Below are 27,895 nucleotides of genomic sequence, written 5' to 3'. Positions count from 1 at the left end.
CCTGGTATGTGAAAGAGGGAAATTGTAAGGTGAATTTCAAATTTCAACCACTTTATGGACAAGCATCTAACACTACACACAGCAGATTATCAATTTATGTACAGTGTATCCATTAAGTATTCACAGCACTTCAACTTTTCCACATTTTGTTATGTTAAAGCCTTATTCCACTCCAGAGATGTTCAATCAGATCAATTCAGGTCTGGGCTCTGACTGGGCCACTCAAGGACATTCACAGAGTTGTCCTGAAGCCACTCCTTTGATATCTTGGCTGTGTGCTTAGGGTCATTGTCCTGCTGAAAGATGAACCGTCGCCCCAGTCTGAGGTCAAGAGCACTCTGGAGCAGGTTTTCATCCTGTCTCTGTACATTGCTACATTCATCTTTCCATCAATCCTGAATACTCTCAGTTCCTGCCTCTGAAAACATCCCCACAGCATGATGCTGCCACCACCATGCTTCACTGTAGGGATGGTGCCTGGTTTCCTCCAAACATGACACCTGGCATTCATGCCAAAGAGTTCAATCTTTGTCTCATCAGACCAGAGAATTTTGTTTCTCATGGGCTGAGAGTTCTTGTCATTATGGGGTATTGTGTGTAGAATTTTGAGGAAAAACTCTATTTCATCCTTTTGGAATAAGGCTGTAACATAAAATGTGGGTGAAGTGCTGTGAATACTTTCTGGATGCACAATACGTGGTTCTTCAGTTAAATTGAATGCTTCAATTAATTGTTCCATTCCCTTCTAAACCTTAATAAGCAGAGCCAGGACATGGATGTGGTCAAGGATGTTGTTCCAAAGATAATGGACAAATCCTGGGTGGCCAAAATTTTATTATCGGAGTGTTTCACCCACAAATTTCAACAAGATGTTAAAATTTATTAGAATTGTGAGATCAGATTATAGCTTTATGCTACCCCAGTGATACTTTTTCTGGGTTGAATTAGGTAATTATGTATATAGAAAAAGGATAAATACTTTTTTCACCTTTTTGATATAAGTTACTTTAGGTATTAATTAATATACTCTTGGTGTTTAATGGCCACAAACTCAAATATGTGTAAGCAAGAGATCTGCCTCTACAGGTGCTGGACATATAATTAGACTATCATGAAAAACTTGATTTATTTCAGTAATTCTATTCAAAAAGTGAAACTTGTATATTACATTCATTCATTACACACAGACTGATATATTTCAAATGTTTATTTCTTTTAATTTTGATGATTCTAACTGACAACTAATGAAAATCCCAAATTCAGTATCTCAGAAAATTAAAATATTACATAAGACCAACACAAAAAAAGGATTTGTAGAAATGTTGGCCAACTGAAAAGTATGAACATGAAAAGTATAAGCATGTACAGCACTCAATACATATAGTTGGGGCTCCTTTTGCCTGAATTACCAACCTGGTCTCACAGCAAGTCGTGATTCAGCAACATGAAATATTGATTTGTGATATTGTGACGAGACGCGCCTCATTTTCGTCACGGCAGCACGAATTCATTCTAATTCATTCTGTGATGGCTGCGTGAAATTAAACGTGAAGCTGGGGGGCGGGGTGGTTATGGTTAGGGTGAGGGGAAGGAGTAGGGTAGGTTATGGTTAAGGTTAGGGGTGGGGGTAGGAGTAGGGTTAGTAATAGTGAGTTTAAAAAAAATTTGTGCTCCCGTCACGAAAACTTGACTCATTTCGTGACGGGAGCAAGAAAAACAATGTGAGACTGGGCTGGAAATACTGCAGCAATGCGGCGTGGCATGGAGTCAATCAGTCTGTGGCACTGCTCAGATGGTATGAGAGCCCAGGTTACTCCGATAGTGGCCTTCAGCTCTTCTGCATTGTTGGGTCTGGCGTGTCACATCTTCCTCTTCACAATACCCCATAGACTTTCTATGGGGTTAAGGTCAGGTGAGTTTGCTGGCTAGTTAAGAACAGGGATACCATGGTCCTTAAACCAGGTACTGGTACCTTTGGCACTGTGTGCAGGTGCCAAGTCCTGTTGGAAAATGAAATCTGCATCTCCATAAAGTTGGTCAGCAGCAGGAAGCATGAAGTGCTCTACAACTTCCTGGTAGACGGCTGCGTTGACCTTGGACCTCAGAAAACACAGTGGACCAACACCAGCAGATGACATGGCACCCCAAACCATCACTGACTGTGGAAACTTTACACTGGACCTCAAGCAACATGGATTCTGTGCCTCTCCTCTCTTCCTCCAGACTCTGGGACCTTGATTTCCAAAGGAAATTCAAAGTTTACTTTAATCGAGAACATAACTTTGGACCACTCAGCAGTCCAGTCCTTTTTGTCTTTAGCTCAGGCAAGATGTCAAGTCAGCAGTCTTCCCCATGATTGTGTAGCCTACAAAACTAGACTGGGAGACCAGGTAAAGGCCTTTGCAGGTGTTTTGAGTTAATTAGTTGATTAGCGTGTGCCACCAGGTGTCTTCAATATTGAACCTTTTCACAATATTCTAATTTTCTGAGATACTGAATTTGGAGTTTTCATTAGTTGTCATTTATAATCATCAAAATTAAAAGAAATAAACACTTGAAATATATCAGTCTGTGTGTAATGAATGTATACATTATACAAGTTTCACTTTTTGAGTGGAATTACTGAAATAAATCAACTTTTTCATAATATTCTAAATATATGACCAGCACCTGTATACTATTGTCCAAGTATCATCATTACTGATGAAAATTTGAGAGATTTTTACTTCAGTGTAACAATATACTCTGTATTCATTGTCTACACCCATTTCGCAGCAATTTACTTTTTTCAGAACCTTTGGAAATTTGCATTTACATATAAGGCACTGCTGACCTGTGGTGTTTTGCAGCTTAGGTTACCTTGCCATATTACTTTTTATATAAATATATAAGGATTTTCTCTGCCAAAATAGAGTCTGTTGCACATGACTGGATAGCACAAGGGCACACTCCCTTCAAGAAATTGTAAATGTGTCTCAGCTCGTGATTGAAGTACCTTGCAAGCTAACAGAGCACAGTAGATACCGTGCTTAGCAAAGGCAAAGTGTGTTTGGCTTCAACAGCAAATAATTTGTCCTGAAAATGTGTATACATGGCACAGCGTAAGCCTGCAACATGGGTATTAATTTTACCTTCTGAAGATGCACTGTAAATCAGTTTTTACTAATCTTGTGTATCAAGCGTACTATGTGCATGGTGTTTCCCTGCCTTGCCTGAAATAAATTACTGTTACACTTGTGTTATTATATTATATATATAATATTTGTTCATGAAAATTACTACCACATCACTGTAGCAACTCAGAGGGCTTAACAAGCTTGTCCTCAAGCTTCCCATTTCAGTGCAAACAAAATTTACTCTAACCGTTCCTGATTTGACACATTGGGTTAAATTATCTTTGGGTTGAATTTAATTGTTTGTCTTGTGCCCTTTCTGAACTGTTTTATGTACCTCCAGTTCAGGTATACACTTCATGATCTCTTACAAAAAGTAAGCCCCTTCAGCTGCTCCTTTGTTGGCACTCAGGGTCGCCACAACAAATCTGAGGTGGATCTGCCTGTTGATTTGGCACAATTTTACACTAGATGTCCTTCTTGATGCAATTCGAAATGTGGCAGGACTGAGGTTTGAACCGGGAACCTTCTGTACTGAAACCAAGTGCATTAACCACTTCACCACCACCACTGTTTAGATTGTTTGATCATGATCTCTTTTACAGTGGGTCCTAAATTTTGGAACCCTCCAATCATCTTCAGTGATGTTCTGATCCTATAAATCAGTTTTCTGTAGAATATAAATACCTATTTTTAAAAGATAAAATTATCATTTAGCCTTAGTATACTGTTGGAATAGTCAATATTTGTTTTCTTGTTACTGAAATTATTGCGTAGGAGGCAGAACCTTTTAGCTGAACCTTGTATTATTATTGTTATTATTAATAAGTCATATATTTAGAAACAGTATTAATATCAGCTCAAGAATGGGCAATAATCTTAGATTTGTTATTCAAAAGTATAAATATCTCAATGATGTTAAAACAAATAATTTAGGCAATTTATTGTCAGTTTTTTATAGATACAATACACCAAGTGAGGAAGATGCACGAGTCTGTGGTCAAATTGTAGAACTTGTTGAGATGAGAAATAATTTAGTAAATGATGGATTTCTTTACAAATAAGAATTACAATGGATTATTGATGATTTATCTTTCTCCTGAGGAGATTTGTTTTTTCTATTTGTTTGAATTGTTCTTCTGTTGTATTTATGTGAAATTTTTCACAAATAAAGATGTCAATTAATATTTGTAGTAGTAGTAGTATAATCATTAATTAATAAAGAACACAAGTGGGAACTCAGAGTGATGAGTCATGCAAATTACATGTTTGCAATTCAGTAGTACCATAATATGTGAATAGTTTAAATGTAAAATGCTGTCCATTTTTTATCCAGAAAATGTAATTTAAAATGTGAATTTGCAACAAAACTCATAAAAATGTACATAAAATGAAAATGATGTGTTCAAATTCTTTAATATTTTGCACACTGATAGTGGCCTAAATAGCCAAGTGTATGCTGCCCTCATCTACAAATTAGCTGTTTTGGACTGACAGTGTTTTGCCTCTCAACTTTTCATGTGGCTCTTTGTGGCTTTAACATTTGATCAATTCTGTCCAGAACTGAACCACTTTATCCTTGACTGATATATAGAACCCTTCTACAATGTTTAAACGGCATTGGCTCCAAACAGTTATGATCACCCAACAGCAAATGTCATGAGACCAAAGTTGACATGACTTCACATTAGTGTTTAATAGTAACCGAAGTGTATCTGTAACCAGTTCCTCTGAATAGCCATTCAAAATACCTCCTGTATATAAATAAAACATTGGGTGCAAAGTATGTCCTTGGCGTGTGACCCTGGACAATTTTTCTCAAAATCAAATCACTGTCCTTGGCTGATCTTCAGTCATTCCATCAAGCACCATGCAAATTGAAACAAAATTCTCAGAGTGATTTTGTTCACCATGTGCTACTGCTGCAATGTGGTATATGATATTTTTTAACAACATGCTTTGTGCAGAACAAAATAGGAAACCCATGAAAGAACCTCAATCTTTAGAACAAAGACAACAATATAATGAAAACAATGCTAAAATTAACATTTTAATAATCATCTCAAAGCATGAAAGATAATTCATAAACACAAATCTTGGTATTTACATTTCCCATAACTTTACAAAGAATTTAGTATTCTCCATTAAAAACAGGCTACAATATCTTGCATAGCATTAGGACTGAGGTAGAATAAATAAAAAGTTTAAACGTGTTGAAAGGAAAATATGTTGAAGCTGGTAAGTTGTGTTTATTTTTCTAAATGGGGTAATTTCGCAGTATCTTAACAACAATAAAATGGTTTATATGTACAAATCTCCCAAATACAATGTTTCCTATGATGCACTGCATTTATGCAAAAAGGGAATCTGAACATTTGGCCTTGTAGCATGCTGTGTATTCATCTGTGGAGACACAAGTGGAGCATTTTCCATGTATAAATAACAGAAATGTAGAACGGAATGGAAATCAATTGAAAATAATAAAGCAAAAAGGACAACATGAGTTGTTTGATATTTTAAATGCATGTGTTACTAACTATATTCTCTGTATCTGCACCTTTGTAGAGATCAATCTGACCCAAAGCTGGACTCCACAGTGAATGGACCAGTGGAACACCTTCTCTAAATCACCTCCACATGTCTGGCACTGAAGCATTCTTCAGGGAAGCAACATTTCCCTGCAGCAGTACCTGCTGCCTGTATGCACTTCAGGTTAATGCACCATTTCCTCTCTTTTTCAGGGTCTAAAAACAAGCTTTTCACTTCAAATATACACACAATTTAGACCGATTTGGCATCACAGTCTAAATCTTGTTGAAAAGCAAGAATTTTCCTGATGGGCAGAAGAAGGTGATAAAATACACACAAAATAAAATTGAGCATAAAAATCTTAATATGTTGCATTCCTTTAAAAAAAACAACAACAAACTCTCATATTCTGTACACAATGATTAAATACAGTGTAATCTGTATACATTCCTGTGTATAAAAGCCAATTCATAATTTTGTAATAAGAACAGCACTGTAAACATGATGATTTCTATAAAACAGGATTAAACAAATTAGATAATCTTATGGCAACGAGATGACAGTTTGATCTAATATATCCCAGCATTACATATTCACAGATTAAGTGTTTCAAATAAAATCCATATCTGAAGTTAAAAACATAAAGGTCTGTCAACACACCAAACAGCAATTACTTTTAATGGATGCGTCTTGTTTCAGTGGGAAGGCGTCCAAAGTGTTTGGTGTCTGCTCCCACTTCAGGCACATATACATAACTGTGGTGTCAAACCTGTGGGTCTGTTTTACTGTTTAATAAAAGCAGCTCAGGGGATTCTGTCTGCATCAGGATGAGCGACGTCTCACTCCCTCACAGCGAAGATGCGGAAAGAACCTCCATCCGTGTGGCTCTTGCTGCAAGAGAGACAACAAAAAAGCTTGTAAGCACACGTGCAGACAATTTCTGTGCAGACTGATTCCTCTACAATATCACTGAATCGTTCTTTCCAAATAAAAGTATTCAAGTTATATAGTGTAGATTTTCTCATTACAATAATACTGCAATGCCATTTTTTCTCCCAGTATTGTGCACCTCTATTAAATACGGACAAAAACAAACAAGTATGCCTTTTTGCATTATGTCTCAACTGGCAGCAAATTGATCACATGCAATCATGATGTTTCTAACATGTTTTTGTAAGAACATCCACCAAATGCTGTCCTGGTAGTATGACTCACTTTTGCCAAATTAGTAACTTTTCCAGCTACCACATGTCTTAGAACTGATGACTTTCTAATTAGTTAATTAGTGGAGAAACCTTGAAATGCTTCCATGATCAATAATCAGAATAGGCCAGTCCAGATGGGATCAAATCACAGATAATCACAGATAATTGTCAATACAGGAAAGCAGTGACTAATCAGCTGACAGCATTTCCATCCTTGACTAATTTGATTGGTTGTGATTATTTTCCAACCCAAACTGTTCACCCTGCCGTGATGTTGGCACACAGCACGGACTGTCTCTCAGTCGTTTATTGACCTCCTACCCGAATACCTTAAGAGGTCAGCGTTAGATTCCACATTACTCAGGCTTGGATTATTTTGGCCATTCAGCACTCCACATACGCGATTGTAATGTTTGGCTAAAGAAAGCAAAGCTCCCACGTGTGGCCCATCCACATACCAAACCGCACCATTACTCTTACAAGCCCACATGCCAGCACACACGGCCACAAGGGCTTCTTTGCTGAAACAGTTTCACTGGAACAGGCCACAGACATGAGAGCAATGTGAGAAACAGTGTGGGGGCACGGCACCCACTCCATGCAATGTTACAGGAGACTTAAATCAAGGCAGGGTTTTGGGGATTATCAGTCAGGTTTTTCTTTCTCAACAATTTTACTTTTATTTTAGTTGTGACTATTTGAGTATTGGTTCTTTTGATATAACAATTGTCAGGATTTCCTTTATTACAGTGGTAGAAAATATGCAGAGCGCGGTGAAAGCAATTTTGAAGCGCTTCAGTACATTCATGCTTGACTCTGAGTCGTATCATCATTGAGAGGATGATTTTAAATGGTCATCATTAAAGGGGATAGAGAATCAAAATCATCTTTTTCATGTTTTTGGTGTTAGTTCAGAGTCTCCCCGCTGTAGGGAAAACACACGAAGTGCCAGCAAGTTTCAGAACCTCTGTTTCAAGCATTTCTTCTTTTTTGAATTGCCCCTAGAAAACAGGCTAATCCGTTTTTGAGAGAAAACTTACATCACTTTTTCACCAACAGCCCCCCCACACACGCACCCACACCCACCCCCTTTCACACACGCCCCTTCGAAATTAATTATTCATAAGGTTGTGCCCACCCATTCGTAACACTCGAAGAGAAGCAATGGTGAGCTACAGCTGTGCTTTCCCAGGCTGTTTTAGCGGACTACGATCTTTCCACGGAAAGCAATGTACGCGATCACTGGCTTTTATTCATTTTTAACCGCATCCCCAGTACATACAACCGCCGAGTATTTCTTTGCTCTGCGCATTTCACGGAGGACTGTTTCACAAACCTTGCACAATTTCGAGCTGGCTTTAGTCGGCATTTAACACTCAGTAGAGGGTCAGTTCCGACTCTGCGACAAAATCAACCCCAGCAGTCAGTACAGCCTGTAAGTATCACATTTTCATTTTGTTTTAAATTTGTGTTGCGCCATATTCCTGTTGTAAGAATTGCACGTTAGAATGGCATGTTAGCTCTGGTTTGTTCCTCTAAAGGGAATGAGCTAACCCCTTAGCAGCTAGGGATGTGTATCGAGAACCGGTTCCTTTTGGGTATCGTTAAGAAATGACTCGATCCACCGACATCAATAAGCTTTGTGCTTAACGATTATGTTATCGGTCCTTCAGAGTGGCTGTTGTTTTGGGGGGTGTTTGTCAGGAAAATGATCATTTCTGTATTGATTACAGACCCTGCAGCGGGTCCGTAAACAACTTTTCTGCAGCGCGGCTTTGCTTTGAACCTTGAACCAATCGAAGCAGTGGTTCGCAGATTGAAGCAATACTTCGATTATTCTTTCTTTCTTTTGCTTAATTTTCTCCTGCTAAAACCCTAAAGAGCATACGTCTGTGAGTATTATTTACCTTTTCTATGTTAAACCGACCTGTTATGTTCTTCTGAAACAGTTGATAAATGTATTTTATAACTTAAAAACGGGAGCGATGCTAACACGTTAGCATGTCTATGGCATTTTCAATGTTAAAAGTTAGCATTGCAGCTGTCATCACGTTCGGGTGCATTTGTTTTCAAATTGTAATATTTATTAAATTTATTTTTGTTTATATATTAATAATCTAATGATTATTATATACAATTTTAGAGAAAGAGGCAAAAATAAACCTGAATAGAAACACAACAGAAAATATAAAAGCAATGAAAATAAATAAATAATGCTTTCTTTTCAGTGAGAGCAAGGGCAGCCAATCAAACAACGGCAACCGATCAGCACCACCTACTTGCATTTCATAATGAGGTTGCCAAATAAGCTCCGAAACGACGCCATTAAAGGCAAACGAGGCATTCTAAACCCAGCATAGTAACATAGCTGTTTCAGAGAGCCTTTTAGGAAGGTTCTGAGCCATTACAGACCCAACCAATTTTTTGGGGGCTACATATCACATCACAGAACAAGGATTAATACCCCATTCAACCTCTATCACCTTTAATGCTCCTTCAGATGTTTTTACCTCATGTTATATGGTGGTGGGTTTTCTTTTTTGTATTTCTGTTCTGTCTTTCTTTCTTTTTTCAATTACCCAAAGAGACTCAAAGAACCCTTCAGGGGTTCCTGAGTGGCCTCACCCCTTAATGCACCTGAAAACCAGATGACCCAAGACTCAAATATCACTGTAGCAACTTTCAGGAAAACAAGGGAATCAGTGAGTCACAACAAACACCTGACTAACTAACTATGATCTTTAAACATCAGCAACCAAATTGAGTTTTTCTTGCTCTCTCTCTCTCTCTTCTTTCTGATTAGATCATCAATCTGGATCAAAGGTCAGGATTAGAGATGAAAGCTGAATTCAAGATAAGAATCAAATCAATCAAGCCCAAAGACCAATAGAAAGATCTTCTCCTTATTCTGGATTCTCACTCCAATTAAAAAAAAAAAACCTTCCTTGACCCAAGGTCTACCTCCTTCACTGAAATCCATTCATGTCTTTTTGAGATATCATGTTGACTTCCCCCCCACAACCCGACCCCGGAAAAGATAGATGTATGCATGTACACTGAACAAAAATAGAAATGCAACACTTTTGTTTTGTTTTTTTCTCCCATTTTTCATGAGCTGAACTCAAAGATCTAAAACATTTTCTATATACACAAAAGACCTATTTCTCTCAGATATTGTTCATAAATCTGTCTAAATCTGTGTTACTGAGCACTTCTCCTTTGCCAAGACAATCCATTCCACCTCACAGCTGTGGCATATCAAGATGCTGATTAGACAGCATGATTATTGCACAGGTGCGCCTTAGGCTGGCCACAATAAAAGGCCACTCTAAAATGTTCAGTTTAATCACACAGCACAATGCTACAGATGTCACAAGTTTTGAGGGAGCGTACAGTTGGCATGCTGACTGCAGAAATGTCCACCAGAGTTGTTGCCCGTGAGTTGAATGTTCATTTCTCTACCATAAGCCCTCTCCAAAGTGATTCTGAAAATTTAGCAGTACATCCAACCGGCCTCCAACCGGTATTACTGCATTTTCTGCTACTAATTCTTGTGTTTATCTTTCAGAAACAACCAGAATAAATCACCTGGTCTGTAAGATTAAAATGTATATATTTTTGACTGTTTTATGATCATATTGTGTTCATGTATGCTTGTACTGTTCAGTTGAACGTGTTTAGACTCGTATTAGTATAATATCCACTGTATTAGACTTAGGGCTTCTTTGTAAGAGCACATTATGTGCTGAAGATATTGTACTTGTCATCCTGCTTTGGCCTAATTGTGGGAATAGTGTAACTGCTTATGCGGCCTGTTTGGTATCAGTGGACTGTCTAGACCAGATGTGCCCAGTCTATATTGTTGCTGTGGAACTAAGTGTTGAACTGCAGGCACATCTGTGCACGCTAGCCTGATGACATACAAGATATATGTTATGGCTAAGGATAATCTTGCGAAGTGTGTTCATGCCCACACATAGACTTGCTTTGCAGATTCTCACAGGAACAAGGGAGGAAGCCTGAAGCATGTGGCCATGACTCGTCCTGTACAGGTCAGTCAGGGACGTGTGTGGTAAAGACACTCGAGGGAAGTGACGTGCTGGAAACCTCTCCTTCCAAAATAGTTATTCCACACAACGCGAAGAGAGGCGAATTCCCAGAAGCAGATGGTTCTCACCAACCTCTTAGACCAGTGAGAGGAAGGGACAAAACAACGCCTCAAAAATAGCTGAATCACTGTTAGAGGAGGTTATTTAAGTGAATGATAGATAGCATGGGGGACTCTTCTTCTTATCTCCTGCTGAGAGCCAAGGCTACGTCAGGGCTGAGAACAGGATCCACAGACCTCTGTGTAAGACTGATTTTACTACTCAATGCTGTTTTAAATAAAATTCTGTTCTGAACGGTAAATCAGGCAGGGTGCAAGCTGAACAGATTCTTTTGTGTCATGACTTCTTTGGTTCCACCTTCCCTGGGATCAACGGACGCGCGGCGACTGGCAGATGAGGTCAAGGGTCTTGAGGGACCAGCCTCCCAAAGTAACCACACCAGCAAAAACAAAAGTGTTGTGTTTATATTTCTGTTACGTGTATATGCTATCTGCTGTAACTAACAAATTAATTCACTAACAGACAAACTGCAATAAACACACATGATCAAATCCTATATTTCAAAGTTTCTGGCATGTCATGTTCAATAACAATAGAAATTTGAATTTCATTCATTTTCTGTACCCGTTTATTCCAATTAAGGGTCACATGGGGCCTGGAGCTGCCTATCCCAGCAGTCACTGGGGGAGAGTCCATTTCTTAATGGAAGCTCTTAACAGAAATGAAAATTTGACCTTGACTTCTGACCTTAATTGTTGACTGATTCTATCTAATGAGCTCTTCCCAGCCATAGGCCCAACATATCTACTACATTTGACCAACATCGGATCCTACCAGAGAACAAGTCGATCACAAGACTGTATGTGCCCGCCAGCTTTGCTAACAACCAAACCTGATAAAGGGCCTGTCACACCTTGACAATTTACCCAGCATATACCGACTTATCAAAAATTTTAATAAATTAAATAAGTTATGCAGCTGTCACACCATGATGATTTAGCCAGCGTATGCTGACAGCCCGATTTCCAGGGAACAGGCAGTCCGGCACGGTATGGTACTGGTCAGGATGGTTAAGTCTGGCTTGGCTTGCGTTTCAACCACCACCAGCATGTAGATGTTGACAGTTTCCTAATAAAATGAATTAAAAGAGTAAAAAGCGTAAAACAAAACTATACCAGTATGCTAGCCATACGAAAGGGAAAATAAGTGCGTCTTAAGTCTGGACTTGAAAGTCTCCACAGAATCTGACTGTTTTATTGATGCAGGGAGATCATTCCACAGAACGGGCACGATAAGAGAAAGCTCTGTGACCCACAGACTTCTTATTCACCCTAGGGACACAAAGTAGTCCTGCACCCTGAGAACGCAAAGCCTGGGCTGGTATGTAAGGTTTAATTAGGTCAGCTAGGTAGGGAAGTACCAGTCCGTGAACAATTTTATAGACTAGTAGCAGAACCGTAAAATCTGATCTCACTGGGACAGGAAGCCAGTGAAGGGATGCCAAAATGGGTGTAATGTGGTCGAACTTTCTGCTTTGTGTCAAAGGTCTGGCTGCAGCATTTTGAACCAATTGGAGAGCCCTAATGCTGGACTGCGTTAAACCAGAAAAAAAACCATTGCAGTAGTCCAATCTCGAAGAGATAAACGCATGGATCAGGGTCTCAGCATCAGCCATAGACAGGATGGGCTAAATCTTCACTAGATTTCGCAGGTGGAAAAAAGCAGTCCTAGTAATATTTCTAATGTGGAGGTCAAAGGACAATATAGGATCAAAATTACCCCAAGGTTCCTCACTTTGTCAGTGTGATGTATGACACACAAGCCTAGGTTAAGCTTTAGCTGGTCAAATTGATGCCAATGTCTCACTGGACCAAGAACCATCATTTCAGTCTTATCAGAATTTAAAAGTTGGAATTTCTTTAGACATCCAACTTCGCACTGCTGGAAGGCAATCTTCTAAGGATTTTATGTGAATGAGATTACCAGCAGTTATCGGCATGTATAACTGAGTATCATCAGCATAGTACTGAAAAGGTAATCCCAAAATGCCGCAATATGTGCCCAAGGGGCGCTATACAAAGGGAGAAAAGCAGGGGGCCTAAGACGGACCCCTGTGGAACCCCAAATTTCATGTCACTAAGGTTAGAGGTAGTGTTACAAAACACAGTGACAACGACTGGTCAAGTATGACGTCAGCCATGCAAGGCACTACCAGTAACCCCAAAATGATTTTCCAGCCTATCAAGTAGAATATGATGATCCACTGTATCAAATGCAGCACTGAGATCTAACAGCAACAGAACTGTAGTGGTGTTCGAATCCATCGTAAGCAAAAGATCATTCACCACTTTAGTGAGAGCTGTCTCTGTGGAATGATATTTTCTAAAAGCAGACTGCAGTGGCTCAAAGAGATTATTCTCAGTAAGATAGTCCACGAGCTGCCGTGACACCACTTTTTCCAGAATTTTAGAGCAAAATGATAGATTTGATATTGGCCAATAGTACCCATTGTGGAAATGCACAATACGCCATTATACAGTAGCTGACACGTTCTGTGGTCGTTCGGAACACGTCAAATACGTCAGTATGCGTTGTCGATAAGTTACACATAGGTTCAAAGCAAGTTACTCAAACGTTTTGACTATGCTAAACATTATCTTAATGTATTTTGACTTATGGGTAACTTACAAGTAATGTGTGTCAACAATCGCATAACTTACATACAACTTATGTCCGGCATAGGTGGAACGCATAAGCCATATGCTGCCGTGTGTCGAAAATATTGTGCATGCACAAAATTTTTCGATGAACTACGCCATATACTAGTATGCTTCAACATGCTCTTAACTTATACAAACCTTGCGCATAACTTATTAGACATACGCCAGCGGATTTTTAATACGTCAGCATACGCAGGCTAAATCATGAAGGTGTGACAGGCCAATAACAATAACAAAAAAATTACAATGGAATGCTGTCCACTTGCATGATGAGAACTGATGCACATCAGGACATGGCAATATTTGCTTTTTGTTTATAATTTTTATTTTGTTTATTCACGCAAAAATTGGCAATTGTGTCCAGTGATTTGGGGCCCTAACTGCTTTATTACAATTAATTATTATTTCTACGGTTATTTCATTATTATACATGCCCTGTGATTCTTTTGTGTCATCACAGAAGTGTGGAACTTTGCTGATGTTTAGCCTGAAACGCCACAATATGGGGTGTTTAGGATATTCATATGGTGGCAGTTTTGTGATATTGCTCTTGTAGTAGCTCAGGTCTGTTATAAGATGCTGTTATGTTAACCTTGATGGCAGATGGCAGCCAAGTGGTTAAGTGCACTTGTTTTCAGTGTGGAAAGTTTTCAGTTCAAAACTCACCTGCTCACTCTCCGTGGAACATGGAGTTGTGTCAGGAATGGCATCGGGCGTAAAGCTTGTGCTAAGTCAACATGCAGATCCACCTCAGACGTGCTGTGGTGACCCCGAGTGAAAACAAGAGAGCAGCTGAAGGGACTTACTACATTAATCTCAATGCATGAACAGTTATTTGCATTCTTCAAGTATGACGTAAATGTTCCACACTGAGACTATAATAGCCAAAATTAAAAAGTAATATTACATCACTATCGTTCCCTGCAGGTACGTGATATGGCGCGTGATGAGTACATCATTACACCGGCATGCAGTAGTAGTGCACGTGCTGGGAATGTTTTAAGCTTTGTGTGTTCATTTATGTGAACAAAGTAAGGGGTCATCCAAGAACAAAGGGATTTGATTTGGGGGGAAATTGGTTAAAAGCCCAGATCCAGCCAAGAAGTACTGCAAGTCCTATGCAGGGTCTGATAGTTGATATTAAGAATGGCTATTTCAAGTAATCGCTTAAATATACATTTATAACTATTAAACACTAATATTAACCCTTATATCACCTTTAAAATGTTCACATGACATGTCGGAATTACACTCTCTGAATACACTGAGTAAGGTGTCCATTAGTACCAACAAGGTCCTTAATCCCAAAATTGCTCCAGGTGAGCAGTTGAGCACTTTGCATGAGAGCACACTGACATTGGTGTGTGAGTGTGATCAAATGGTGAATGTAAGGCATCACTGTAAAGAGCTTTGAGCATTTGCATCAGATGGAAAAGCGCTATAGAAATTGACCATTAAACACACCAAAATTCAGTCGTACCTTTCAGACCGGATGCCATTTTTCAGAACTCCAACATAGTTCTTTCTCTTGTCTAGCGGCAGGATGTCCACAAAGCCCCCGTCTCCTGGGATGGCTCCTGCATGGATGGCTGCTTTGCAAATACTGGAGCTCTTTGGACAGAGAATGAAGCAGACAAAGATTATGAAAAGCTAGAAATATTGTTCTCATTATTCTATTATCAGTCAAAGTGGATCATACAGTGCAGTAATATAAAGACACATGTCAGCTCACACGCAGGCATTTGTTCCACAGTCTGAGCCAGAAGCCTGGCTCCAGCACGACACTCCATACGCTCTTATCAACAGTCTGCAGCAGAATAATTCATTTCTTGCCCAAACATGGTCCATATGTCCTAATGAGGCACGTTCTCTTGTGTTTAACCAGCATCAGGTTGAACAACACTGCACAAATACATTTTGAGTGCCTGAGAATGGAAGGGATTCCTCTGTCACACTGTTGTACAATCCAGTGACTGTAAGAATGCCAGTATTTAATTCCACGGGCAGAGCAGGCTTTTGGTAACACGTAAGGTGACAAAAGAACACTTACAATCCAGCCTTAGCATACCCACTGACTACACAAAAATGTATAAACCTTCCCACAGTGCTCGCTATAGCCCGGAAGGATTACCCAGGGGTCAAAATTAAATTAAAAATAAATAAATAAAATGCTCCAATCATGTTTTAAATATGCCACATTGTTTAACTGTTTAAAAGGATTCCATAAACATTTTGTTTGTACTACGGAATTATAGGGTTAAGAAAATACATGAAAATGGTGACGTGTCAAAAATTAAAGTTACTCTAGTTTTGGGAAAAAAGTGATTCATATTATTTGTTGAGCTGTCTCCACCATCTGTTATGCTTAGTTATCACATTATATGGCAACATATAGTACTGTGCAAAGGTTTTAGGCATCCCAGAGATATACAGTGAGGAAAATAAGTATTTGAACAATCAATCAATCAATCAACTTGTTTCTTATATAGCGCCAAATCACAATAAACAGTTGCCCCAAGGCGCTCCACATTGCAAGGCAAGGCCATACAACAATCATGAAAAACCCCAACGGTCAAAACGACCCCCTATGAGCAAGCACTTGGCCACAGTGGGAAGGAAAAACTCCCTTTTAACAGGAAGAAACCTCCAGCAGAACCAGGCTCAGGGAGGGGCAGTCTTCTGCTGAGACTGGTTGGGGCTGAGGGAAAGAACCAGGAAAAAGAGATCGATCACTAATGATTAAATGCAGAGTGATGCATACGGAGCAAAAAGAGAAAGAAACAGTGCATCATGGGAACCCCCCCACAGTCTACGTCTAAAGCAACATAACCAAGGGATGGTCCAGGGTCACCCGATCCAGCCCTAACTATAAGCCTTAGCGAAAAGGAAAGTTTTAAGCCTAATCTTAAAAGTAGAGAGGGTATCTGTCTCCCTGATCTGAATTGGGAGCTGGTTCCACAGGAGAGGAGCCTGAAAGCTGAAGGCTCTGCCTCCCATTCTACTCTTACAAACCCTAGGAACTACAAGTAAGCCCGCAGTCTGAGAGCGAAGCGCTCTAATGGGGTAATATGGTACTACGAGGTCCCTAAGATAAGATGGGACCTGATTATTCAAAACCTTATAAGTAAGAAGAAGAATTTTAAATTCTATTCTAGCATTAACAGGAAGCCAATGAAGGGAGGCCAACACGGGTGAGATATGCTCTCTCCTGCTAGTCCCCGTCAGTACTCTAGCTGCAACATTCTGAACCAACTGAAGGCTTTTTAGGGAACTTTTAGGACAACCTGATAATAATGAATTACAATAGTCCAGCCTAGAGGAAATAAATGCATGAATTAGTTTTTCAGCATCACTCTGAGACAAGACCTTTCTGATTTTAGAGATATTGCGTAAATGCAAAAAGGCAGTCCTACATATTTGTTTAATATGCGCTTTGAATGACATATCCTGATCAAAAATAACTCCAAGATTTCTCACAGTATTACCAGAGATCAGGGAAATGCCATCCAGAGTAACGATCTGGTTAGACACCATGCTTCTAAGATTTGTGGGGCCAAGTACAATAACTTCAGTTTTATCTGAGTTTAAAAGCAGGAAATTAGAGGTCATCCATGTCCCTATGTCTGCAAGACAATCCTGCAGTTTAGCCAATTGGTGTGTATCCTGTGGCTTCATGGATAGATAAAGCTGGGTATCATCTGCGTAACAATGAAAATTTAAGCAATACCGTCTAATAATACTGCCCAAGGGAAGCATGTATAAAGTGAATAAAATTGGTCCTAGCACAGAACCTTGTGGAACTCCATAATTAACTTTAGTCTGTGAAGAAGATTCCCCATTTACATGAACAAACTGTAATCTATTAGACAAATATGATTCAAACCACCGCAGCGCAATGCCTTTAATACCTATGACATGCTCTAATCTCTGTAATAAAATTTTATGGTCAACAGTATCAAAAGCAGCACTGAGGTCCAACAGAACAAGCACAGAGATAAGTCCACTGTCCGAAGCCATAAGAAGATCATTTGTAACCTTCACTAATGCTGTTTCTGTACTATGATGAATTCTAAAACCTGACTGAAACTCTTCAAATAGACCATTCCTCTGCAGGTGATCAGTTAGCTGTTTTACAACTACCCTCTCAAGAATCTTTGAGAGAAAAGGAAGGTTGGAGATTGGCCTATAATTAGCTAAGATAGCTGGGTCAAGTGATGGCTTTTTAAGTAATGGTTTAATTACTGCCACCTTAAAGGCCTGTGGTACATAACCAACTAACAAAGATAGATTGATCATATTTAAGATTGAAGCATTAAATAATGGTAGGACTTCCTTGAGCAGCCTGGCAGGAATGGGGTCTAATAAGCATGTTGATGGTTTGGATGAAGTAACTAATGAAAATAACTTATTTTCTTCAATTAGTGATGAGTAGAAAGATGTCCTAGCTTCACGAAGGGCTTTCTTATAGAGCAACAAACTCTTTTTCCAGGCTAAGTGAAGATCTTCTAAATTAGTGAGACGCCATTTCCTCTCCAACTTACAGGTTATCTGCTTTAAGCTACGAGTTTGTGAGTTATACCACGGAGTCAGACACTTCTGATTTAAAGCTCTCTTTTTCAGAGGAGCTACAGCATCCAAAGTTGTCTTCAATAAGGATGTAAAACTACTGACAAGATACTCTAACTCCCTTACAGAGTTTAGGTAGCTACTCTGCTCTGTGTTGGTATATGACATTAGAGAACATAAAGAAGGAATCATATCCTTAAACCTAGTTACAGCGCTTTCTGAAAGACTTCTAGTGTAATGAAACTTATTCCCCACTGCAGGGTAGTCCATCAGGGTAAATGTAAATGTTATTAAAAAATGATCAGACAAAAGGGAGTTTTCAGGGAATACTGTTAAGTCTTCTATTTCCATACCATAAGTCAGAACAAGATCTAAAATATGATTAAAGTGGTGGGTGGACTCATTTACTTTTTGAGCAAAGCCGATAGAGTCTAATAATAGATTAAATGCAGTGTTGAGGCTGTCATTCTCAGCATCTGTGTGGATGTTAAAATCGCCCACTATAATTATCTTATCTGAGCTAAGCACTAAGTCAGACAAAAGGTCTGAAAATTCACAGAGAAACTCACAGTAACGACCAGGTGGACGATAGATAATAACAAATAAAACTGGTTTTTGGGACTTCCAATTTGGATGGACAAGACTAAGAGACAAGCTTTCAAATGAATTAAAGCTCTGTCTAGGTTTTTGATTAATTAATAAGCTGGAATGGAAGATTGCTGCTAATCCTCCGCCCCGGCCCGTGCTACGAGCATTCTGACAGTTAGTGTGACTCGGGGGTGTTGACTCATTTAAACTAACATATTCATCCTGCTGTAACCAAGTTTCTGTTAGGCAGAATAAATCAATACGTTGATCAATTATTATATCATTTACCAACAGGGACTTAGAAGAAAGAGACCTAATGTTTAATAGACCACATTTAACTGTTTTAGTCTGTGGTGCAATTGAAGGTGCTATATTATTTTTTCTTTTTGAATTTTTATGCTTAAATAGATTTTTGCTAGTTATTGGTGGTCTGGGAGCAGGCACCGTCTCTACGGGGATGGGGTAATAAGGGGATGGCAGGGGGAGAGAAGCTGCAGAGAGGTGTATAAGACCACAGCTCTGCCTCCTGGTCCCAACGCTAGACAGTCACAGTTTGGAGGATCCCAAAAAATTGGCCAGATTTCTAGAAATGAGAGCTGCTCCCTCTAAAGTGGGATGGATGCCGTCTCTCCTAACAAGACCAGGTTTTCCCCAGAAGCTTTGCCAATTATCAATGAAGCCCACCTCATTTTTTGGACACCACTCAGACAGCCAGCAATTCAAGGAGAACATGCGGCTAAACATGTCACTCCCGGTCTGATTGGGGAGGGGCCCAGAGAAAACAACAGAGTCCGACATTGTTTTTGCAAAGTTACACACTGATTCAATGTTAATTTTAGTGACCTCCGATTGGCGTAACCGAGTGTCATTACTGCCGACGTGAATTACAATCTTACCAAATTTACGCTTAGCCTTAGCCAGCAATTTCAAATGTCCTTCGATGTCGCCTGCTCTGGCCCCCGGAAGACAATTGACAATGGTTGCTGGTGTCGCTAACTTCACATTTCTCAAAACAGAGTCGCCAATAACCAGAGTTTGATCCTCGGCGAGTGTATCGTCGAGTGGGGAAAAACGGTTAGAGATGTGAACGGGTTGACGGTGTACACGGGGCTTCTGTTTAGGGCTACGCTTCCTCCTCACAGTCACCCAGTCAGCCTGCCTTCCCGACTGCACGGGGTCTGCCAGGGGGGAACTAACGGCGGCTAAGCTACCTTGGTCCGCACCGACTACAGGGGCCTGGCTAGCTGTAGAATTTTCCACGGTGCGGAGCCGAGCCTCCAATTCGCCCAGCCTGGCCTCCAAAGCTACGAATAAGCTGCACTTACTACAAGTACCGTTACTGCTAAAAGAGGCCGAGGAATAACTAAACATTTCACACCCAGAGCAGAAAAGTACGGGAGAGACAGGAGAAGCCGCCATGCTAAAACGGCTAAGAGCTAGTAGCTACGCTAAGCTAGCGGATTCCCAAACAGGGAATCCGACACTAGACAGGCTGTGGAGCAGCACAGGTAACGCATGACAACAGTGCTAAAAAATAAAATAAAATAAAAATCCACTGGACAGGCTGTGAAGCAGCACAGGCAACGCACGACAACAGTGCTAAAACAAAATAAAAATCCACTAGACAGGCTGTGGAGCAGCACAGGTAACGCACGACAACAGTGCTAAATAAAAATCCACTGGACAGGCTGTGGAGCAGCACAGGTAACGCACGACAACAGTGCTAAAAAAAAAATAAAATAAAATCAAAATCAAAATCCACTGGACAGGCTGTGGAGCAGCACAGGTAACGCACGACAACGGTGCCAAAACAAAACAAAAAACCACTAGACAGGCTGTGGAGCAGCACAGGTAACGCACGACAACAGTGGTAAAAAATAAAATAAAAATCCACTGGACAGGCTGTGGAGCAGCACAGGTAACACACGACAACAGTGGTAAAAAATAAAATAGAAATCCACTGGACAGGCTGTGGAGCAGCACAGATAACACACGACAACAGTGCTAAAAAATAAAATAAAAATCCACTGGACAGGCTGTGGAGCAGCACAGGTAACACACGACAACAGTGGTAAAAAATAAAATAAAAATCCACTGGACAGGCTGTGGAACAGCACAGGTAACACACGACAACAGTGGTAAAAAATAAAATAAAAATCCACTAGACAGGCTGTGGAGCAGCACAGGTAACACACGACAACAGTGCTAAAAAAAATAAAATAAAAATCAAAATCCACTGGACAGGCTGTGGAGCAGCACAGGTAAAAATCCACTGAACAGGCTGTGGAGCAGCACAGGTAACACACGACAACAGTGCTAAAAAATAAAATAAAAATCCACTGAACAGGCTGTGGAGCAGCACAGGTAACACACGACAACAGTGCTAAAAAATAAAATAAAAATCCACTGAACAGGCTGTGGAGCAGCACAGGTAACGCACGACAACAGTGCTAAAAAATAAAATAAAAATCCACTGGACAGGCTGTGGAGCAGCACAGGTAACGCACGACAACAGTGCTAAAAAATAAAATAAAAATCCACTGGACAGGCTGTGGAGCAGCACAGGTAACACACAACAGTGCTAAAATAAAATAAAAATCCACTAGGCAGGCTGTGGAGCAGCACAGGTAACGCACGACAACAGCGCTAAAATAAAATAAAAATCCACTAGGCAGGCTGTGGAGCAGCACGACAACAGTGCTAAAAAATAAAATAAAAATAAAAACGAAAGCGTTAGCAAGCTAGTTAGCTTGCCAACGCTGATGAAGGTTAGCTGATAAAAGTGCTCCGTCGCGATGCTTCGACCGTTAGAGGTCTTCTTTAGGCGTTGGAGCACGGTGAAAAAGTAAAAAAAAGTAAAAACTGTTAATTTTTACTGTTAATTCAAAGAACTCAAACAGCTCAGTTCAAACAGCTAACAGATACAGCAGAACACAGAAAATTGCAACTGTTGCAAATTGCAAAACGGAAGCCTACACCCTGCGGTTTTGCAAGTTCTCCCACTTAGAAATCATGGAGGGGTCTGAAATTTTCTCTTAGGTGCATGTCCACTGTGAGAGACATAATCTAAAAAAAAAAAAACAAATCCGGAAATCACAATGTATGATTTCTTAATAATTTATTTGTATGTTACTGCTGCAAATAAGTATTTGATCCCCTACCAACCAGCAAGAATTCTGGCTCACACAGACCTGTTAATTTTTCTTTAAGAAGCCCTTTTATTCTGCACTCTATCTGTATTAATTGCACCTGTTTGAACTTGTTACCTGTATAAAAGACACCTATTCACACACTCAGTCAATCACACTCCAACCTGTCCACCATAGCCAAGACCAAAGAGCTGTCTAAGGATTCCAGGGACAAAACTGTAGACATGCACAAGGCTGGGATGGACTACATCTCCCTCGTTCTGGGATTCCATGCAAGATCTCACTTTGCGGGGTAAGGATGATTCTGAGAAAGCTCAGAACTACACAGGAGGACCTGGTCAATGACCTGAAGAGAGCTGGGACCACAGTCACAAAGATTACATTAGTAACACATGATGCTGTTATGGTTTAAAATTCTGCAGGGCAGCAAGGTCCCCCTGCTCAAGCCAGCACATGTCCAGGCCCATTTGAAGTTCACCAGTGACCATCTGGATGATCCAGAGGAGGCATGGGAGAAGGTCATGTGGTCACATGAGACCAGAATAGAGCTTTTTGGAATCAACTCCACTTACAATGTTTAGAGGATGAGAATAACCCCAAGAAAACCATCCCAACCGTGAAGCATGGGGGTGGAAACATCATACTCTGGGGGTGCTCTTCTGCAAAGGGGACAGGACGACTGCACCATATTGAAGGAAGGATGAATGGGGTCATGTATTGTGAGATTTTGTCAAACAACCTCCTTCCCTCAGTAAGAGCATTGAAGATGGGTCATGGCTGGGTCTTCCAGCATGACAATGACCCCAAACACACAGCCAGGGCAACTAAGGAGGGGCTCCGTAAGAAGCATTTCAAGGTGTTGGAGTGGCCTGGCCAGTCTCCAGACCTGAACTCAATAGAAAATCTTTGGAGGGAGCTGAAACTCCAAACCTGAAAGATCTAGAGAAGATCTGTATGGAGGAGTGGACCAAAATCCCTGCTGCAGTGTGTGCAAACCTGGTGAAAAACTACAGGAAACATTTGACCTCTGTAATTGCAAACAAAGGCTACTGTACCAAACATTAACATTGATTTTCACAGGTGTTCAAATACTTATTTGCAGCAGTAACATACAAATAAATTATTAAAAAAATCATACATTGTGATTTCCGGATTTTTTTTTTTTTTTTTTTTTTTTAGATTATGTCTCTCACAGTGGACATGCACCTAAAATGAAAATTTCAGACCCCTCCATGATTTCTAAGTGGGAGAACTTGCAAAATCACAGGGTGTTCAAATACTTATTTTCCTCACTGTAATAACAGTAGAGTTTGATGCTCCTCCTCCCCTCCCTTTTTTATTGGCATGTCAATGCAAAATCAGTTCCAACAAAAGTGCATATGTGAGCTATATTTAATAATAATAATAATAATAATTTCTTTGTAAGTGTACTGCCCAGTAGAATACCATAAAAACACAATTGCAAATGATCATGCAATATTAAAATGATTGTAAAACACAATTACTCAAACTTTAAATCACGTTTTTCTTAAAATACTTTTTGAGGTCCTGGGACTCAGTATACTCTGGTACAACTTATATACAGAAAATTTTAATTTAATCTTTTTTTAACCAGGTTAGTCCCATTGAGATTGTGATCTCTTTTGCAAGGGAGACTTGGACAATTATACAGATTACAATTCACCTAACCTGCATGTCTTTGGATGTGGAAGGACGCCAGAGCACCCGGAGGAAACCCACGCAAACACAGGGACAACATACAAACTCCACACAGAAAGTCCACAAGTGGGAATCAAGCCCATGACCTTCTTGCTGTAAGGCCACAATGCCAACCACTAATCCACCGTGCTGCCATGGAAAAATCATAGAACCCAATTTTCATATTGATTATCATTAAAGTTGAAATTCATCACATTTAATTTATTTATGAATATTTATCATGTTTTCATAATTTTTTATGCTTTTATGATGCATTAAATGTGCCTAAAACATTTGCACAGTTTCCTCCACAGGGTGGTTGGGCGCTCCCTTAGAGATAGGGTGAGGAGCTTGGTCACTCGGGAGGAGCTCGGAGTCGAGCCGCTGCTCCTCCACATCGAAAGGAGCCAGTTGAGGTGACTCGGGCATCTTTTCCGGATGCCCCCTGGATGCCTCACTGGAGAGGTGTTCCGGGCACGTCCCATTGGGTGGAGGCCCCGGGGAAGACCCAGTACACGCTGGACGGACTACATCTCTCAGCTGGCTTGGGAACGCCTTGGGGTTCCCCCGGAGGAGCTGGGGGAGGTGTGTGGATCGGGAGGTCTGGGCGGCTTTGCTTGAGCGGCTGCCCCCGCGACCCGACTCCGGATAAAGCGGAAGAAAATGGATGGATGGATGTCAATGGACATTGACCTGGTTTGCCCTTTATTTGGAGACCAAGCTTTAAACACAGTCAAAATTATTTTTAAAATCTATTTCATTAACCTGTCACTGACTTACTACCACAGTCTGTTTCACTGGGACTCGAACCTTAAACTCATTGTCTGTTCAGTCCCATCACTGTTACTACTGGACAATATATGGCTGTTTAGTTGCAACATTTCTGTCATGATATGTTCTGTCTTGTGCTTTTTTTTGTTAGTGCGTGTGTGTGTGTGTGTGTGCGTGCGTGTGTGTTCATGTGGCTATTTAGAATCTCTGGGAAAATTCTGATCTTAGGTCAGCTGGGAGTCATCGTATGTCAGCAGTTTCATCCCAAGTTAAATCTGGTTAAACTCCACAGTGACGTTATGAAACAGTAAAAGTTGGGAAATGAGCCACGGCGGGTGGTGTACATACGTAAGTACTCGCACACGGAACATCTGATAAGTTTAGTCTGCTGGGTGCTGACGCTGGAGTATCTCTGCATAAGCCAGTCTTCCTGAAATCTTGTGATTTTGTATTTCGATCTCCTAAATCTCTGACACAGTCACTTAGTCAGAGATACTTTTTGAAGGGAGTAGTCAGACGTTTACAGAGTTATACATTACTGGAAATCAGGTTTGCCTCATGATTACTCCCATTTTCCCTAAACCAAACTCCGACCTTAATCAAAAGACTTTCCATCGTGTGCATCACAAAACCTACTCAGTGTCTGAGAGCCTGAAATATGATGCAACTTTATTTAGGACGCACTTGGTGACAAAACAATGTGTTACTCACATCTGTGTAGATGTTGTTTCCGATGACGGGAGACCAATAAGAGGGCTGCTCCTTGCAGCCGGCTGGGCAGAAGACTCTGAGGGAAACAACACGTTATATCTTTAACTCGGGTATAATCCTACTGTAATGTTGTGAAAGCATAACTGAATGGAACATTTTAAATCTGACATGACATGCCTGTGTATCAAAATCAGTCACTGTCTGGCAACAGCATGATAAAACGTTGTTGGATCTTAGACGTTACCTTGGACAGTTTGAGTAGGGCTTTTTAAAAGGGCAGATTTCAGCCACTGTAGTGTAACAATCAGCTGATAGTTCTGTCATACAGAGGAGAGAAATATGACTGAGTGAGCCAGTGTACACATGAGCAGGTAGTTCTTATTTTCTGGCAAACATTGCACCTCTTACCTTCTACTTCAGCCACTGTAAATGCGTTGCTGGCTTTATATTTACTGTAAAAGTGTAAAAGACATCACAGCATTTAGAATTCAGGGAAAATAACTGTAATGAAATCTGTGGTTGGAAAATAAGTTTCATTGCTGTGGATGTCCAAGTGTTGCATGAGTCAAAGGGCATCCTGCAAAAAACCTTTTCAGACACTTCTCTAAAATTTCTCTCTTTTTTTAGTACTGTCAGCTTGTGCAATGACAGATACAGAAAATTCTCAGACATACCAGATAATTGCATAAATCACCTGCATAAACATGGTGAATTCCAATTGTGTGTAAACCAGTGCACACTAACGAGAATTAGGAATTATCATAAACAACACCCCCAAAGTAATTATAAGCATCATCTTCGATATCAGAGCAAATGTCAAATCAGGGAATTGAGACCGGAGATAAAGAAAAATAATTTACTGTTTGGAGACTGACATCCTGCTATCAGAAAAACTCAAAGACCTGTGTCAATATAGTGTTTCTTTTTTGGCACCCGCATCTATTTTTAATTGCATTGCTCTGAAGGAGATGTATGTGGCCGCATGTAGACACTTCCAGGGAGGAAAAAACAAATGCTGCACCCAGCATCTTTTTAAAGAGTTTTTCCAAGTTGAAAATCCCTCAACTTTTCAGGAAGACGTTATATATCGCTGCTGTGGCTTTTCAGATAAATGAGAGGACACATTTATTTCTGGCGATTTATCATTTAAAATATCACAGTAGAGACAAATAACTTATTTGTGATAGCAGATTGGACAGATGCCTGGTTCTTTGCTGAGGGTGAGTACTTCTTTTGCCTTATGTTATAAGCTAGTCATTATTGTTGTTATGGGAACAAATCCAGTGAGGAGTGTTTTTTCCCCTTTACTTTTCTTCCAAAACAAATAAAAAAAAAACACTATTTGGACACGGGACTTAACGCAGTCTAAAGTAACTTGTTTGTGATAGCACACTGGACAGATGCCTGGTTCTTTGCTGAGGGTGAGTACTTCTTTTGTCTTACATTATAAGCTCATCATTATTGTTGTTATGGGAACAAATCCAGTGAGGAGTGTTTTTTCTCTACTTTTCTTCCAAAACAAAACAAACAAAAAAAAAAACCAGATAAAGGAATATCATATGTTAAATCAACAATGTTGTTGGGCAATATGAACTAAAAAACTCAAAATAGGAGAAACTTGGTGAATGCTGGACGTTCTCTTAAATTACTCATATGAGGCACTCAGGAAGAAATGTGTTTGTGATTTTTGCATGATGAGGCCTAATGTGTGAAAGCTGAAGCCAAGCACAGATGTCTACCTCAAAGACTCGATGCCGTTCTTTGTGGATCTAATGAAGAATGGAAACTTATCCGTTCTTGTGATTTCTACCAATCCTCCACTGTTGTCAATGACACCGGAATGGATAGCAGCGCGACAAATGCTTGATTGCTGGAATAATAATAATAATAGAAACATTTATAAATGTGCATTTAAAGTATGGGTTGGAGCATTTTTTCAACGTGCTTGTTTCACAATTCAAAGACTCACCACATCATAAAAGAGCGTTCCCCAGATTTTCCCTTTTTTATTTAGGCAGTTAGCAGGACAGATATATCTGCAGAGTCAGAGAATGATTTAGGGAAGTCTGTGCTAAACACACGGACATAATCAATGTACACAAACGTATTCAAATCTGTGAAGGTAACCTGACCTGTTACAGGTTGCACCTCTGCACTTATCTCGTAATCTAGTTTCACACTTTATGTTTTGAGCTGTAGATGAAACACAGGCACACAAAATGTCTTGAAATATAGACAAACTTCAAAGTTTGGTGTTTACATGACATCAAGCGGACTTACCGAGGTAAGTGTTGCTGGGCGTCCTGGAAGCTGGGGTTCTGGGAGTGTTGACTTTAGGAGTGGAGGGCTTAGATGCTGGAATTTTGGGACCTGAGGGTTTGGGTTTAGTGGCAGGTTTGACAGTAGTGCGAGGTACCAGCGGAACCTGAGGCTTTTCCACTTCATTCATATCTTCTGTTTCTGAACGCTCAGAGGCTGTAGAGTGAGACATAGAGGCAAGTCAGGTTAATAATATTATTATTGATATTAATGTTAATATTTTTTAATTGCTTTGCAAAAATGAAATGGGTTAACTCACCCTTGTAGCATAAGTTATTTCTACATCCTCCTCCATAGCTGGGAGGACACTGAGAACATGGGGTGCCATGCTGATAGGGGGCCTCGCCAATCCAGTTCCCCCTGAAATGGTTCAGAGTGGACAAGAAATTAAGTCATGTCCATCAAAAAAAAAAGAAA

At 40.1% G+C, this 27,895-nt stretch overlaps 1 protein-coding gene across 1 annotated transcript in view; it reads right to left on the bottom strand.

Moving 5' to 3' along the window:
* Positions 1-5,150: 5,150 nt before the first annotated feature.
* The window catches only part of crispld2 (cysteine-rich secretory protein LCCL domain containing 2), a 55,568-nt gene continuing 32,823 nt past the window's right edge, over positions 5,151-27,895 (bottom strand). The window contains exons 6-15 of the mRNA XM_034190350.1: positions 27,738-27,838; positions 27,440-27,634; positions 27,292-27,352; positions 27,129-27,195; positions 26,899-27,029; positions 25,568-25,611; positions 25,404-25,476; positions 25,160-25,235; positions 15,157-15,287; positions 5,151-6,533 (exon numbers count right to left, since the gene is read on the bottom strand). Of these exons, the coding sequence (XP_034046241.1) occupies positions 6,482-6,533; positions 15,157-15,287; positions 25,160-25,235; positions 25,404-25,476; positions 25,568-25,611; positions 26,899-27,029; positions 27,129-27,195; positions 27,292-27,352; positions 27,440-27,634; positions 27,738-27,838 (931 nt within the window). The 3' untranslated portion in view covers positions 5,151-6,481. The remainder of the gene's footprint in view (positions 6,534-15,156; positions 15,288-25,159; positions 25,236-25,403; positions 25,477-25,567; positions 25,612-26,898; positions 27,030-27,128; positions 27,196-27,291; positions 27,353-27,439; positions 27,635-27,737; positions 27,839-27,895) is intronic.

This window comes from Thalassophryne amazonica, chromosome 2, assembly GCF_902500255.1.
Source record: "Thalassophryne amazonica chromosome 2, fThaAma1.1, whole genome shotgun sequence".
In the NCBI taxonomy this organism is placed as follows: Eukaryota; Metazoa; Chordata; class Actinopteri; order Batrachoidiformes; family Batrachoididae; genus Thalassophryne; species Thalassophryne amazonica.
The sequence above is the reverse complement of the archived record's forward strand: the minus strand, read 5'-3'. Positions and strand labels throughout refer to the sequence as shown.